Source organism: Epinephelus lanceolatus, chromosome 14 (assembly GCF_041903045.1).
Source record: "Epinephelus lanceolatus isolate andai-2023 chromosome 14, ASM4190304v1, whole genome shotgun sequence".
Classification (NCBI taxonomy): domain Eukaryota; kingdom Metazoa; phylum Chordata; class Actinopteri; order Perciformes; family Serranidae; genus Epinephelus; species Epinephelus lanceolatus.
The window spans coordinates 34,565,510-34,583,878 of NC_135747.1; the positions used below are offsets into that span (position 1 = coordinate 34,565,510).

At 39.1% G+C, this 18,369-nt stretch overlaps 1 protein-coding gene across 1 annotated transcript in view; it reads right to left on the reverse strand.

Moving 5' to 3' along the window:
- Positions 1-18,369, reverse strand: part of LOC117251540 (aryl hydrocarbon receptor-like) — a 68,488-nt gene that overhangs the window by 19,810 nt on the left and 30,309 nt on the right. Inside the window, exons 3-5 of the mRNA XM_033617950.2 lie at positions 13,849-13,949; positions 6,132-6,221; positions 473-605 (exon numbers count right to left, since the gene is read on the reverse strand). Of these exons, the coding sequence (XP_033473841.1) occupies positions 473-605; positions 6,132-6,221; positions 13,849-13,949 (324 nt within the window). The remainder of the gene's footprint in view (positions 1-472; positions 606-6,131; positions 6,222-13,848; positions 13,950-18,369) is intronic.

The window sequence follows — 18,369 nt, forward strand, 5'->3', positions numbered from 1 at the left end:
CCTACAGCACATCTGGACTGGCATCACAGCACATCATTTGAGAACCACTGCTTTAGACCAGTTAGAAGAAATGTTTTGGCATTTTTCTTGTCATACTATCACATACTGGTTTATCTTTGGTAGACCCTTGGGATGTATGGCTACGAGGTCATGCAGAAAATATGTCACCAAACCCTGAGTTTGTTATTAAGTTGCAATAAATATCAGGTATACAGTAACCTTATAGGCTATGCAAAGAGAAGAGTCAATGCATAATCATTTAATACCTGCAAAAGTTGTTATGCCCAATTTTCACTCCGAGCCACGGTCACACAAACTTTGCTGCTTCATTATATTGAAAAAAAATAAACTTGATGCAAATATGATAATGCCTTGGTCTGGTGTGTTGTATGTTTCTTGTGTTTGCCCTTTACATATGGCTTTCAGTTTAGAAACTTAATGACAGACTCATGTATGAGGAGAGAGTGATCACCTTGGGGGGAGTCCTGGGTGATGGCAGGTGCAGAAGCAGGGGGAGGATTCAAAGCCCAGTGCAAGTTTCTCCTGAGCTCCTGCTGGTCCTCCGTATGGACCAGTTCATACACACTCTGGTGCATGACATCCGTCTGAGGGGAAAATAAAGAGAGGAGGAATCAGCTTACACCAAAATAAAACAAGTTACGTATGATTAGAGACCTGCAGGATGTTTTAAAATTACACACGTAATCTAAACCCATGTCAAAAAAATTCAATTCAAAATTCAAAACAGTGTGTCTGAGAAAACTTTTTCCCTGTTGTGTGTACTTCTTCGAAACACAAGTGCACACAGCTGCCCAAAGACTCTCAGTGTGTGCTGCTATCTTGAGCTGTGGGGCAGAGACGTGTTGTTCACTGCCGCCCACTGCTGTGTCTGGTGGTTTGTACTAAAGGCCAAGCTATAAATAGGTCAGGTCTTTTTGCTGTTGTTTGAGCGTCTGACTCTGCACCACACAGGGAGCACACCAATGGATCAAACAAGACCCCCGCACCGCTCCCTGCAGATGCTGCACGCAAGCCATCCATCCAGACCCATCTGTCGGCGTCTGGATGTTTAATATGGTCGAATCTGTGCCTCTATATTTGCACCTCGCTGTGTCTAACTATGCTCCTGAAAATGAAGAATGATGGAGGTAAATCCTGGCTATATTAGATGATTAACATGATGGGTTAAAATATAGATTCATGCATCCAAATCTCAAATGTTTGTTTTCAATTAGACTCTAAAGTACAAACCTCAAGCGTGTGTGTGTCCAAAGCAGTGGGTGTGGTTACAGCACCTACAAGATCTTGTCTACAGGCTGTTGTCTTCTACCACCAGCAACTAAATGCTGGAATGCTGGGACAATTACCCGGTTGTCTGATTTTTAAAGGGAGTCTCTTGAGTGACAACTACATGGGCATGAAGGTGGACATGTAGTAGAAAATTTGGCATAATTATTGATCAGACATTAACTTTTAATGAAAACTCAGACAGCATTTTTAAGAGAGCCAATCAGCGCCTGTTTTTAATCAGGACGCTGAAGAGCTTCAGTCTTAGCCAGCACATAGTGGAAACAGCATACAGAAGTCTGGTTGAAAGCATTTTATCATTTAACATTACAGCATGGTAGAGCAACCTGAGGGCAAAGAGCAAAAACAAGCTCTCCAAGATCGTCAGCACTGCAGGGAAGGTGATCGCCAAGTCACAGAAACAAGTCAGCAATATATTTGATAGTGCTGCTCCCATCTGGGAGTCAATTAAGGGTCCCAAGAACAAGCCAGAACATATTATAGAGGTCCTTTATTCCCTATACCATACAGACAGTGAACACAGAATGACTCTATCAGGGAACATCACTTTTTGAATTTTCTAAACATTTCTAAAATATTTTCACCAGCCAAACATTACTAAACATGCTCTTCCCAGGCATTTATAGATAAACAAACTGCTTGCACTTGCTAACTTTACTCACTAAGACTAGCTGCATATGCTATACATATCTCGTCAGTCATCCCCTGCCCAAGTGGATTAATGGCCCAACACAGTGGACGGATATTGCCCAACAAGAAATCTATATGTGCTATGCTGTACTGTAGCATAAATATAAGGTATACAACTTGTATTTAAGATAAATATTACGGATGCAATTTGTGCTTGAGGTAAATACTTGGGCTACAACTCGCACTTATATACTACTGGTGCAACTTGTACTTAAGATAAATATTGGGGCTACAACTTGTACTTAAGATGAATATAATGGCTACAACTTGTAGTTAAGATAAATATTGGGGCTACAACTTGTACTTAAGATGAATATAATGGCTACAACTTGTAGTTAAGATAAATATTGGGGCTACAACTTGTACTTAAGATAAATATTGGGGCTACTACTTGTACTTAAGATGAATATTGGGGTTACAACTTGTACTTAAGATGAATATAATGGCTACAACTTGTATTTAAGATAAATATTGGGGCTACAACTTGTACTTAAGATCAATATAATGGCTACAACTTGTATTTAAGATAAATATTGGGGCTACAACTTGTACTTAAGATGAATATAATGGCTACAACTTGTATTTAATATAAATATTGGGGCTACAACTTGTACTTAAGATAAATATTGGGGCTACAACTTGTACTTAAGATGAATATAATGGCTACAACTTGTATTTAAGATAAATATTGGGGCTACAACTTGTACTTAAGATAAATATTGGGGCTACAATTTGCACTTAAGATGAATATAATGGCTACAACTTGTACTTAAGATAAATATTGGGGCTACAACTTGTACTTAAGATAAATATTAGGGCTACAATTTGCACTTAAGATGAATATAATGGCTACTACTTGCACTTAAGATAAATATTGGGGCTACAACTTGTACTTAAGATGAATATAATGGCTACAACTTGTACTTAAGATAAATATTGGGGCTACAACTTGTACTTAAGATAAATATTGGGGCTAGAACTTGTACTTAAGATGATATAATGGCTACAACTTGTATATAGGATAAATATTGGGGCTACAACTTGTACTTAAGATGAATATAATGGCTACAACTTGTACTTAAGATAAATATTGGGGCTACAATTTGCACTTAAGATGAATATAATGGCTACTACTTGCACTTAAGATAAATATTGGGGCTACAACTTGTACTTAAGATCAATATAATGGCTACTACTTGCACTTAAGATAAATATTGGGGCTACAACTTGTACTTAAGATGAATATAATGGCTACAACTTGTACTTAAGATAAATATTGGGGCTACTACTTGTACTTAAGATAAATATTGGGGCTACTACTTGCACTTTAGATAAATATTGGGGCTACAACTTGTACTTAAGATGAATTTAATGGCTACAACTTGTACTTAAGATAAATATTGGGGCTACTACTTGTACTTAAGATAAATATTGGGACTACAACTTGTACTTAAGATAAATATTGGGACTACAACTTGCACTTAAGATGAATATAATGGCTACTACTTGCACTTAAGATAAATATTGGGGCTACAACTTGTACTTAAGATGAATATAATGGCTACTACTTGCACTTAAGATAAATATTGGGGCTACAACTTGTACTTAAGATGAATATAATGGCTACAACTTGTACTTAAGATGAATATAATGGCTACAACTTGTACTTAAGATAAATATTGGGGGTACTACTTGTACTTAAGATAAATATTGGGGCTACAACTTGTACTTAAGATGAATATAATGGCTACAACTTGTACTTAAGATCAATATAATGGCTACAACTTGTACTTAAGATAAATATTGGGGCTACAACTTGTACTTAAGATAAATATTGGGACTACAACTTGCACTTAAGATGAATATAATGGCTACAACTTGTACTTAAGATAAATATTGGGGCTACAACTTGTACTTAAGATGAATATTGGGACTACAGCTTGTACTTAAGATAAATATTGGGGCTACAACTTGTACTTAAGATAAATACTGGGGCTACAACTTGTACTTAAGATAAATATTGGGGCTACTACTTGTACTTAAGATAAATATTGGGACTACAACTTGCACTTAAGATGAATATAATGGCTACAACTTGTATTTAAGATAAATACTGGGGCTATAACTTGCACTTAAGATGAATATTGGGGTTACAACTTGTACTTAAGATCAATATAATGGCTACTACTTGCACTTAAGATAAATATTGGGGCTACTACTTGTACTTAAGATGAATATAATGGCTACAACTTGTACTTAAGATCAATATAATGGCTACAACTTGTACTTAAGATAAATATTGGGGCTACAACTTGTACTTAAGATAAATATTGGGACTACAACTTGCGTTTAAGATGAATATAATGGCTACAACTTGTACCTAAGATAAATATTGGGGCTACAACTTGCACTTAAGATGAATATAATGGCTACAACTTGTATTTAAGATAAATACTGGGGCTATAACTTGCACTTAAGATGAATATTGGGGTTACAACTTGTACTTAAGATGAATATAATGGCTACTACTTGCACTTAAGATAAATATTGGGGCTACTACTTGTACTTAAGATGAATATAATGGCTACAACTTGTACTTAAGATCAATATAATGGCTACAACTTGTACTTAAGATAAATATTGGGGCTACAACTTGTACTTAAGATAAATATTGGGACTACAACTTGCGCTTAAGATGAATATAATGGCTACAACTTGTACTTAAGATAAATATTGGGGCTACAACTTGCACTTAAGATCAATATAATGGCTACAACTTGTATTTAAGATAAATATTGGGGCTACAACTTGTACCTAAGATAAATATTGGGGCTACAACTTGCACTTAAGATGAATATAATGGCTACAACTTGTATTTAAGACAAATATTGGGACTACAACTTGTACTTAAGATAAATATTGGGGCTACAACTTGTACTTAAGATGAATATAATGGCTACAACTTGTACTTAAGATCAATATAATGGCTATAACTTGCAATTAAGATAAATATTGGGGCTACTACTTGTACTTAAGATAAATATAATGGCTACAACTTGTACTTAAGATGAATATACAGTAATGGCTACTACTTGTACTTAAGATAAATATTGAGGCTACAACTTGTACTTAAGATGAATATAATGGCTACAACTTGTACTTAAGATGAATATAATGGCTACAACTTGTACTTAAGATAAATATTAGGGCTACAACTTGTACTTAAGGTAAATATTAAGGGTGCAACTTGTACTTAAGGTAAATATTGGGACTACAACTTGCACTTAAGATGAATATAATGGCTACAACTTGTACTTAAGATAAATATTGGGGCTACAACTTGCACTTAATATCAATATAATGGCTACAACTTGTATTTAAGATAAATATTGGGGCTACAACTTGTACCTAAGATAAATATTGGGGCTACAACTTGCACTTAAGATGAATATAATGGCTACAACTTGTATTTAAGATAAATATTGGGGCTACAACTTGTACTTAAGATAAATATTGGGGCTACAACTTGTACTTAAGATGAATATAATGGCTACAACTTGTACTTAAGATGAATATAATGGCTACAACTTGTACTTAAGATAAATATTGGGGCTACAACTTGTACTTAAGATAAATATTGGGGCTACTACTTGTACTTAAGATGAATATAATGGCTACAACTTGTACTTAAGATGAATATAATGGCTATAACTTGCAATTAAGATAAATATTGGGGCTACTACTTGTACTTAAGATAAATATAATGGCTACAACTTGTACTTAAGATGAATATACAGTAATGGCTACTACTTGTACTTAAGATAAATATTGGGGCTACAACTTGTACTTAAGATAAATACTGAGGCTACAACTTGTACTTAAGATGAATATAATGGCTACTACTTGTACTTAAGATAAATATTAGGGCTACAACTTGTACTTAAGGTAAATATTAAGGGTGCAACTTGTACTTAAGGTAAATATTAAGGGCACAACTTGTACTTAAGATAAATATTAAGGGTGCAAATTGCACTTACGATGTCAGATTTTCTCGTCTTCACCACATTAGGATGATAGGATTTTTCCCTAATATCAAGTCAGAGGTATAGAAAAGAGTTGCAGTGATACTGTACCTGGTGGAAGCCCAGGTAGTCCTGGATGGTGTGAGAGGAGTAGAAGATGGTCCCGCTGGCTGTGACAACCATGACAAACCCGTTGAGAGCCTATGAAACAAAGGATGCAGAGACACAGACTGTTAGCAGAGACATCTCATTGTGTGAGAGCTTTCAGTATGAAAATGGAGAACCACACTGTCACCGCCAAGACTTCACCTGTGAAATGTTGTTGACAGTAATGCTGTGAATGACCAAAATATTGTATTCAAAAGGGGGTGTTTGCAAGTGGTACTGACTGATGCAGGTCATTTTAGGTTCTCTTAACAGGTCCAGCTCTGTTTAAGCCCCCTGGACTACCATCTATATGCTCTGCACTGCCATGTTGAGGGATGAAAATGAATATTATTTTTGCGCCTGGGTTTAAAGAAGCATGTAGGCAGAATAAATGTGGACCTTTGTCAACAAACATATGTGAAGCATATGGCATACATATATAATGTGAACTCCTTTGCCTCTATAACATTTTTATTGCTTTGAATTATTTATTTTTTTCTATTTCTGTAAAAGGAAGGAAAAAAGTTTCCTCCATTTGTTCACCACAGCTGCAGTGTGGATGTTCATGCTTATAATATCTGAGTGGATCAGCAGTACCACAGGAAAATAACTGCTCGGATCACAAATGGAAGCACAGGAGGAGAGTATTAAAGGAAAATTAGGAAGCTTTCTGTTTGTTTTGGTGTGAGCTGCAGAGTGTTGGAGATATCAGCTGTAGAGATGTCTGCCTTCTCTCCAATATAATGGAACTAGATGGCACTCAGCTTGTGATGCTCAAAGTGCCAAAAAAATACATTTGAAAAAGTCAACATCAATGTCTCTTTCCAAGAAATCATGACCTGGTTACTCCAGTGTACTGGAGTATTGAACTATTTTCATCCTGCCAAGCTAAACTTGCCTACCCTATCACCATACAGAAGGAGGCATACATTTACTCTTCGACAAGAGGCTTGTGCTCAATAAATAACCAGATGTAAGTATTAATAGGAGGCTCCCCCGCAGTTTTCAGAAGGCAGTATTGGACCTCTCCATTTTTTTATTTTTTTATTTTTTACAGTTTTTACAACTAGAATTCTGTGTCACCATCAAACAGCAGCAGGCAGACGGCAACTGCCAAGAGAAAAACGATGAGGATAACGTTATTTACTCACAAATAAATCAGCAGTGTGGAAATATTTTCGATTTCAGAGAAAATAAGAGTCAACAGACAGAGCACATGCATAATGCAAACAATAACGTTATGAGATCAAAAATGACATAACATTACCTGCCTGCCTGACATCTTTCTCAGCTAACTTCTTGCATCAACACAGCAACTGCCTAATTAATTAATATTTGACTGAGAAAAACGTGCATGCAGGCTGAAATCCAACCATGCTGTTCTGTCAGGAGATGGCAGTGACTTAAGTGAGAAAAAGTAGAAATAATACTTGTAATTTGTTAAGCTATGAGTAAAGGAAAAAAGTCTGCTAGCTGCTAGGCTAATCTATGCAATATAAACATGCTAAAGCTAATACTGGGTCACTAGCAAAATACAATGTTTTGTCTGTAAACCTCAACAGTTATTACTGAGCTAAATTTGATCACTTTGTTATATGACCTTGTTGCTAATCCATGTTTTATGGCAGTTTGCCCTCAGGGCTTTAAGACAGATAGACCTGTTTCGAATCAATTTAAAGTAAACTTTACTACAATAAAGTTGTTACAATTATTTACATTATTTGTGTTTTTTTTTAATCTTTTATGGCCAAAAGCAAAAAACAAAAGCTGTGGCAGTTTCTTCTGTGATGGATTGTAATAAATGGGCATATGATACTGTCTCATATCAATCACAGGCCCCTGAATCACATCAAATTAAAATTGTGGTAGACTTTGTAATATCAACAAATACCTTATGGTTGTCCAAAGAATTGATATAATTCAATTCAAATAAACACAAGAAGTTTGTGCTCTTAAAAAAAAAAAAAAAAAAAAAAGGATCAGCACTCAGTGAATAACCTCCTAAGCCCTACGATAAGCTATTATGGCAAGGCTTAACTATACAGACCAGTGAGCAGTGATAACTAACATGTCTTTGGGGTCATCGGGTGGGAACCTCCTTTCACCGGTGTTTCGTCTAGTTGGTCCCATGACACCTCCAGGAGGCTAGACAGTGATCTCTGGCGTCCCAGAGACACTCCCCTAATGCCAGGTCTCACTGCTCCCCACACTAACCGAACAACCTCCTTTACCTTACCTATACTACCACAGAGGAGGTAGACCCAGGGAAGGAAGCCTTGTTAGGCTATCACACTCCCCCGCCGGGTTAGGCTGTACATATATTGTACAGATATTGTACCGTAATGAAATACCCCTATACAACATGATATTAAAAAGAAGATATGGAAGTTGTAATGGTGTTTGTATCTCACAGGTTGTAGGAAATACCATAGAGAATAAATGGAGGGAATCATCCAGAGTGGTTTTATTAGCTGCTATCAGCACATCTGTAGCTTGCTCTGTAACCTTAAATAGCTCTGTGGCACTAGGTGAGCTAACAGTAGATACACACTTCCATCTGTGCAGTGACACTGTTGGCAGGTGTAGTTTGGTAGAAAGGAAATAGATTTCTGTCTCTGCTCACACTAAGTCTGTGGATTACCTTGAGTAACCAGGTCATGATTTCTGGAAAGAGACATTGCTGTTGAGTGGTACTTTTTTGGTACTTTGAGCACCGCAAGCCGAGAGCCATTGAGTTCATCTCTATCTCCAACACCCATCAACTCACACCAAGACAATCCAGACTGATAAACAGCAGCACAGGTAAGAGGGAAATTCTGACTTAGAGGTGAACTATCCCTTTAAGTGAAATGGAGCACATTCATTGTTTCTCTTCAAAGGGGAACAGCTGGTCCAACATTTCCACCTCACTAAACGCACACGTGCCCTCCCCCGGTGTGCTAACGTTTCATAAACAAACACTCAAACAGACATGCACCAACAAACACAACTGTCCTCACAGCGCCACAAACATCCGCACAAGCAGAGTCATCTCTTTCCTAAATCAGCCCGCAGGCTGCTGCGATGACTAATGCTGGAGATGTTATTCTTTCTGATACTACACCACTGATTCACCACAATTATCTGCCGCACTTCCTCCACAGTAAACACAAACACCCAAATGTCAAGGCTGAGCGTTTCATACAAACAGCCACCAAGCGAGGGCGAAATCATGTTTCGTGATATGATGGCTCCAGTTTTTCAGTTACTCCTGTGACACTGAGCCTGAAATAATTTAACTTCTTATGTAATTTCCTAAACTGTTTGTTCAAAAATAGGACAATTGCGAAATGCTCTGTTGCTGCTGGAGTCTGATTTGATGCGAACGACTGTGTGAGCTGCCAGAAATGAGGCCACACCTTTAATACCAGATAGTCTACTCATGTGCACTCATTAACCTCCCAGCTGCAAATGATTTGATTCAGTCATGAGTGTGAACCAAAGAAGAGCGATGGCTCCCAAATGCTACGTTAAGATAAGAAAATATAAAGAAGTAAAGGTTGGTCTGCATCGTCAGAGCAGGTTGTTATCAGTTAAAGTCAGAAATAACCAAATCTGTGTGTGTTTATTTTCCGACCAAAACGTAAAAGCACAATTAACACATTCTGCCATGTTTCCTCCATTTTCTGCGTCTGAATAATTGATTGGCTCACAGCTCCTCTATAATTCACCAGCGTCTGATGTGAAGAACAGCAAAGAAACCGGCTCAGACTTAGGGCTTCAGAAATAAACCTCACATTCCTCAGCCTGTGAACCGCTCGCCATCCATCTCCCCTCTCGTCCCGACGATTAGGAGGAGAGAGAAGAGGAGGAGGAAGAAGAGGCCCCCTGTGGAACACTCACTCGCTTTCTCTCCAAATGAGCTTTCATTTCTCATTACCAACAAGCTGGGGAAATGTAGGCTTATCATAATAATGAAACCTCCCTGGTAGGGTCGGGGTACGGCGGGCAGGCTGTTTCCTCTCCTCTCCTGGAATGCCAGAGTGATGCACATTGGGAGGAACTGGACTGGAAAATCAATGACTCCGGCGGATCCCAAAAAGATCTGGCAGCCAACGAGCTCGCTCTCCACTCAATCACACATACAGTGCAGAGGGCACATAACCGCCGTGAACCAGGAGACACTGTTTTTCTGGAAAACAGGTCTGTTGATGGCCTTTTCTTAAAAAGCTGAACTGTGACCTCAAAGTGCAGCGAAATGCTTCAGATTTTCAAACAAAGAAATGTTGTGTTTTACCACTGACAGTTATTTGGATTTTATTTTCAGCAAATTTTGTAATATACCAAAGTTCTGGTGCTGCGCCCGGTGGATCAGATTCAGCCTAGTCCGGGCCACATTATTTTGCTGATGATAAATGATATAATAATTTTATTTTCCTAAACTTTATGCCTTGTTTTTGCACACTCACCCACCTTTGTACATACTCCTATTTGGTTAAGTAAAGATGCCATGACATGACCCAACAGTGTAAGCATAGCCACAGCTGACACTATTTCAGTGTGTTCTCGGTTTATTAAAGTTAATTCTAATGTTTGGGTCATCTAAAAAAGTCTTGTTCAGCATTTGGTTGTACTAAAAGACCCTCTGCAAGGTCAGACACTCAGTTTTTTCCAGTATATACATGTTGTTTTAATGGTTTAAAACCTGTTTTTTGCTAGCCAAAATTAACATTAGCATTTTCACATTGAACCACAGTTATAAAATGCACCATGCCAACCAAGCTAGCAGTTGGCATTAGAGTTAACTCCACCCTCTAGTCCAAATGTGGTCACTTCTGGTTCCAAAAATCCAAGATGGCACCTGCAAAAATGCCAAACTCAAGACTTCAAAAACAGGAGCAGCAGTAGTGATTATGAGGGGAGTAAAGGAAGATATCAGGTGACGGGACTCTCTAGAAACTTGCTACCTCACCAGGGTTTTGCAGGATGTAGCAGAGTACGTTTCAGTGAGCTCTCTGACTGTCTCAGGGTGCTCTGAGTGCAAGTTCATACTTATGAAGACAACTTGTGTGCACCTTTGTATGAACGCAGAACAAAAATCCTGAATTAATGTTTGTATGATGAAAATGAGAGGATGGACCGAGAAAGAATAATACAATAAAATACATGTTACAGAATATACTAGTCATGCTTTCCTTGTATATCTGGTCTCACATCTACCTACCTGCCTTGTAAACCTGTTTGGGCATCTATTGATGCAAGATACTACACTGATATCTGAATAAAGACTAAATGTCAATATATTTTAGCTCTATTTAGTCGTGCATAATTTTCTGAATTACGTTATGATGTCTGGTAAAAGTCATTTGAAATTCAGCAGGGAAGTCTGGTCATGGTAGCGACTGTGCCAGCAGTACAAGGAGCAAAAATATAGGGGTGCTTTCACATCTGCCCTGTTTAGTTCAGGTCAGTGAACTCAAGCTTGTTTTGCCTCTAAATGTGAACACAGCAATCACACTCGCTTGCCCACCAAACAACCGGACTGAGACCTTCTTGAAGAGGTGGTCTCCTCCGGTTACAAACGAACTCTGGTGCAAGAACGTGTTCCGACCTGGATCTGAACCAACTGCAGTCATGTGACACATTGTTTGGGTTAAACATGAGCATGTTACAGTCCTGGAGGATTATTAATGTGCACCTCCTCCTGTACTGCCTAAATATGCACATTCAGCACATCCACTGCATCAAAACATTGTTTTCTAGTTGGAGCCGCGCCTCGTTTTCAAACTGTATGGTTTGACTAAAATGAACAATGACAGCAATATAGTCCACGATGAGCAGCGCTAAAATCAACCTGCGTAGTTGTCCCTCCATTGTGACATTAGAAAGTGTCACATTTATCTTGCAAGTGTACTCTTCTTCAATGCTTGCTTTACTTCCTGGATTTTTCCTACATGAAAATTCTGACCAATCAAGAGCAGCTTTCTCACACAAGGCATTTGATCTGGTCCGCTTATAAATGCTGCCGTGAGAACACGAACCAACTCTAGGCAATTATACAACTTTATAACTAAATAAGTCCCTGATTCAGACTAAACCAAGACAACTCTAGGTCTGAAAGCACCCTTAAGCACTATTCGGACGGGATTAGTTTTACATGGGCACGTGGGGTAACTGTCACTTTACGACAGGCATCGGTAATATTAATGGCCAATTCGCACGGGATAAGAAATATCAGTAAAACTACCACAAGTGGGAGGAGTAAATCCATTCACGCACCACCGCCCTCTCCTGTCGTCATGTGCGTATGACGTTGCTTCCTGTGCGTACCACACTCCTTCCAGGCGAAACACAGAAGATTTACTGCTGGTCTATTTGCACGGGATTAGTATTACCTGAGGTAATTTTCCAGGACCCTTTTACAGAAGGTAAAAGTCGCAGTAATCTTTACTGACATCGTGCGGTAATGATTACTGACATGGCACATTTGGACTGGACTAAAATCTCTGGTAATTATTACTTTACCCCACATACCCATGTAAAACTAATCCCATCTGAATAGGGCTTTAGTGTATCTTCATTAATGACTATCATTGGGGGAAAAAAAAAAAAATCACAAGTTCTAGTTAGGTGCAAGCTTTCCTGTCGGTTTAATTTTGGGGTTAAGGCAAATATTAGGTTAATAATCCAGTTTTTAGGTTAAAGATTTCCCAGCTCATCCAAAGAGTGACAAGTTCAACTAATGCCAGCCAATAAGAGGGTGCATCAAGCATAAAACACTGTGTGATGATGAATGCATGGCACCACCCCTGGGTGAAATATCAACTTTTCTGTAAGTACGATCAGGTGAAGTTTTAATGCGACACAGACAGATAGTCATTTTGCCCTGCTTACAGTTTTTATGCTAAGCTCAGCTAACCAACTGTGGACTGTACTGATCTTCTTATCTGACTCTCTGCAAGAAAGCAAATATTTCCCAAAATAATGTCTATCTGCTCCTTTAAATGTGACAATAACGACCAAAACATTAAAAGTATGACCCAAATATAAAACAAACAAATAAAAAAATCCATAAATCTCCTTCAGGGTGACAGTGATTATCTTTAAAATTCTTATCTGTGTGTGATTTGAGGACTAACAAGATGAAATCAGATCTTTAAATCACAAATCTTCCTTTAAATATCACATTTCTATTCAAAAGAATCCAAACTTAGGTGGGAATTCTTTTGGTACCAAGTTATCCCAAAGGAGGAGCTTTTTAGGTCATATTCAGATTAGTCCCAGACACAAGGTTTACCCACCAGTCCAGCAGCAGACTGGCTTCACTAAACAGTCGACTAATGTTTCATGAGGGCGCAGCAGACAGTGCCAGACATATTGAGTGGTAAGCTGCCCTGAGCCTCTGAACCTCTGTCATTGGCCTAAATAGATTTTGGGAACTTGTCAGGAGGAAAAAAAAACAACAGAAAACACGAGAGCCGTCCAGACACACAAACTGAATCAGTGCAGTTGCCCATCAACAATCGGTGTCCCCCAAAACATACTGAACATATTGAACAGGGTGGTTTGGCTGCGGGGATGTGAAGTGTTTGTGTTCGCAACAAACAATCTCAGATATTGAACCAAAAATCAATCAAACTGTTGATCAGAAATTATATTGTGTACAGAAACAGAAAACAACAAACACAGCGTCAGGACTGACCTGCAGCAACAGCTCGCCTTCAGGAATCTTGGTCTCCACGGCTCCCGCTGTTTTGCTGTCGTCATCGTTCCCACCGGCTGGAGTCACTCCGTTCAGGGCGACTGTAGAGAGGGACAGACAGGGAGGGAGGTGGAGGTGGAGGTGGAGAGAGGTAGACAGGTTTTTAGTCCTGTGATAATGTTTGCAAAGCACTGCTGTGACTGTCAGGTTGCCTTATCTTTACTACACTAAAGATGCTGCATACGCGGCCAATCCAAGCTCATTAAACATTCATCACATACAATCTGAAAGTCTAATTCACCAAATCCAGACCTTTTATTTGTCTAACCTGCTGGCATCATGATTTCTACATATGATGTTACAACAGAAGAACAAATCTCTTGTTGTTGTTTCAGTCTCCTGAGAAACTCTGCAGTTGTAAACACAGTGCACAGTTTGATAGACTGTAGACTGACTGAAGTGAACGAATATTAGTCCCTTACATCCTCAACACTGAACTAACTATAGAAGGTCAACCTGCAACTGTTTTGTCAATCAATTCATCATCTGTCACTTTTTAAGCTTTATTTTTAAGCTTTAGCTAGCTGAGACGAAAATGCTTATTAGTTTTAGTCACATTTTAAAATTCAAAACATTTAAGTCATTATGTTTTCTACATGTTTTTAATCTTTAAACTAATCCAGTGAGGCTAATTCATGTATCAGACATTAGAATCAAGGTGACAGGATGTATAAACATTTCATTTAGACAGTTTTTTTCTACAACTACGAATAATTTCTGCACACTTCCAAACCGTCATGTCTCCAGCAGTGTCTGACAGGTTTCAGGGCTGACTTACGAGCACACACTTACTGATCATCATTTAAAAAGCTCAACATCTCTCTATTTATGCTCTCAAAAACTCTGACACCACAAATAACTAATCTGAGACAGCTAGGATTTGTACCCAGGTTCATTGTAAACTCTGACTCATCGATCTCACTGTTAAGAAGCAGGAAAACAACCTCTGCAACATGTTAGTCTGGAGGTTTAAACTTGTGTCCTCTCACAGAGTTGGTGATTCAAACTAAACTCTCATCTCTCTCTCTCGTCAGAGAAAACTGATCTGAGTTCAGACTGTTTACTTACAGCACAGCTACACTCACAGATGACAGAGCCTCAAACCATAAACCTTCCTGAGACACTCCACAACATCCATTCAGCAGCTCCACCATCCACAGTCAGACACACATGGCTGATTCATTACTGCTGAATTACAGCTCACATCTCGCACCAACGGCTGACGCTACGCCACTGTGAGTGGTTTCGCTGGCTGGTGAAACATTCTGCTGCAGACTAGTTACTGGAGTTTACCAGCCTGTCGCTCATGCAGATAATTACAAGATAATTACAAGCCCCACCATTTTCAGCTTTCAGTGTCTGATAGTTCACCACTCACATTTTTGTCACATCTTATCTCGTCAACAAAAATGAAACAGTCTTAGATTTTATTATCTAGATCTATTTTTAGCTCATCATCATCTCATTTTTCGCATGGAAAAAGGTTGTTGCTGAAAATTCTCATTGTCTATGTAGCAGCACCAAGGTTTATACATTTTGACATCACATATTTGAGTTTTAGCACTCTAGTTTTTGGATTTGGGAGAGAGATGTTCACGCTTACTATTATTTTTGGACTGTCTTTGGCCATAGGAGTAACACGTATGAATTTTTAAAATAGCCGTAGTTCCCCTGTAACTACAATGGGTTTTTAAATGCTCTACATATGTGATTAGTGTCTGGATTTCTGTTATTGGTGTTAAACAACATTTGGGTGAACAAAAGGAATATATCTGTTTACTTATAAAACATTAAAACATGAAATCTGTTTGTATTTGGTGCTTTATATAAATTTGGTTCCCTTCATCAAAGGAGCAAGGTCAGAGGAATGAGTTTTTCAATAATTTTCTACTTGCTGGGTTTAAAATAAAGGTCAGCAGAAAAGAAAATACATATTTGAAGGAACAAAATTGTTTAAATTTCTTAATAATTTCCTTTTTACGCACAGATCAGTTTGTCTAAGCCCCCAAACAACAAGAGAAGTAAAGCCAACATCCACAAAACAAAAGGGTTAACAAATCAAACAGGACAGGATAAGTCAGATCTTTGTAATGAAGTAATGATATGTTGCAAATTTATCCCAAACATTTATCAAAGTGTGTGTGTGTGTGTGTGTGTGTGTGTGTGTGTGCCAAACAAACTGATGAGAGAACTGAGCTGTTGGAGAAAAGCTCTCTGTCTCTCCCAGAAACGCTTTGTTGCCACATTCAAGTGAGATGAGGCGACAGTTCCTTCAGGCGTCACTATATTTGCACTTTACAGATTGCTCAGCTCAGCTCACCCTCCCCTCCTCCCCCCTTCACTCTCGTACCCAGTCTCATCACTCCCCCTGCTCCTCCCACAACTCCTCTCTGCCCCCCCCCCCTCTAGTCTATCATTGGCTGGTGTCCCCAGCTGTTCCCATCCTAATGGGATTCTCCTTTTTCCCCAGCGTGACATCATAACTGTTTTTTTCTTACATCCAGCTCTGGTGCTGCAGGCGTGTGAAGCTGTTAGAAGGCTGGTGGGTTAAATACGTGGAGTTACGTTCAAGAGATGTGTTATCCTGAGTGTCATCCTGCATTTAAAGGATGAAAAGACAATGAAGTGCACTTGTTAACTTGTAGTTTAAACAAGTTTACCAAAATAAGAAATATCAAAACGTAAGAACAATGAACACTGCACAGCTACCCTTATGTGTGTCAGCGTGGGTTTCCTCCAGGTACTCCAGCTTCCTCCCACAGTCCAAAGACATGCAGGTTAATTGGTGACTCTAAATTGAGTGTGAATGGTTGTCTGTCTCTATGTGTCAGCCCTGTGATAGTCTGGTGACCTGTCCAGGGTGAACCCTGCCTCTCACCCAATGTCAGCTGGGATAGGCTCCAGCCCCCCCCCTGAACCCTAACAGGATAACCAGTTACGGAAAATGAATTAATGAATGAACTTCATGCTCTGATTACTGACCTGAGTCCCTGTCATTAAGACAATCTACAGAGTCTTTGACCACTGGTGGCCTTTGTGGTCTTTAGCAGCGTGTCATACTTGCATTTGACCATGTCGTTGAGCTAGTTTGCTCTCTCTCTGTTAAGTAGCTGTCTCACTAGGGTGACCATATTTTGATTTCCAAAAAAGAGGACACTCGGCTGGCCACGACATAGCCTACTTAAATGATACTCGCAGTTTACTCAAAGATGCCTTATAATTTTAATATATTTAAAATTTATATATATGGATAGAAAATTCAGTTATATTACAAAATAATATCTCTCAAAGACAGAAATTCAGATAGGCCCCTATAGGGGACACATACACACACTAGCGTGTGGCTACCTGATCCGAGCCCGATGGGTCCCGACGGTAGGCCTACCCGACAGTCACGGGTCAGATTCGGTCAGCTTTCAGTGAAAATGTAGTGTAAAAATAAATAAAATCCTATTGTCTGTCCTGTTTATTGCTTGGGCACCGTTATTTACGTGACTACACCTGAACATAACACACACACACACACACACACATTGGCCTCTCCCCTCACTGGAAGTCTCGGACCTCCCACCGCCCGCCTCCGCCTTGATTAAACGCTGAAAATAAAATAAAAGAGGGAGTCAGGTTTTTCCTGTTTTATCTTATTTTGTTTTATTTTTCCCTCTCCCCTCGCTGGAAGCCTCGGACCTCCCGCCTCCCGCTCCCGTCTCAAACACGGAGGTTTCCCTCTCCGCTGAGCACCCACGGTGCACGCCCGGCCTGTTAAATAGCCTGTAACCACTGTGTGACACAAACTCAGTGCTTCAGTCATTAAATAATGTCGGGCTCGGTTCGGGTTTGGACAGAAATATGCGGCCCGTGCCGCACTCTAACACACACACACACACACACACACACACACACACACACACGGAAAACCGGACATTATCATCAGTTTATAAAAACCCCCCCAGACGCCCCGGACGGGACGTGAAAAGTGGACATGTCCGGGCAAAAGAGGACTCTACAGCAGGAAACTGTACTTCAAAATAAAAGTTCTGTGCCAGATATTCACTGTACTTCAAAATAAAGTGTGTTTTTATACAAACTTGACACATTTGTTAGTCTCTTAAACTCCATTCAGAATCGAGCCACAACCCATTATGTAGGAATCCACTGCACTATAAATAAGACGCAAAGTACAGAAAAGCATAACAGGCCCCCTTTAATAAAATGTATCAATACTTTTTGGATCTCAGTGAGTCTTTTTTGGCAGTGTGTCAGACAGAGCAAACCAGGCTGACCTCCGGCTCTCAGCAACTTTGCTTTGTTTCCTGAGGTCGCTACATCAGTTTAGACTTGCACGACAATAAAAAAAACACATTATTTATTTATTACTTCTAAAGTGGTTTTAAAGCAAATAACCTAATAATCAATCACTTGAATGACAATTCTAATGATTGATTGATTAACTTATTGATG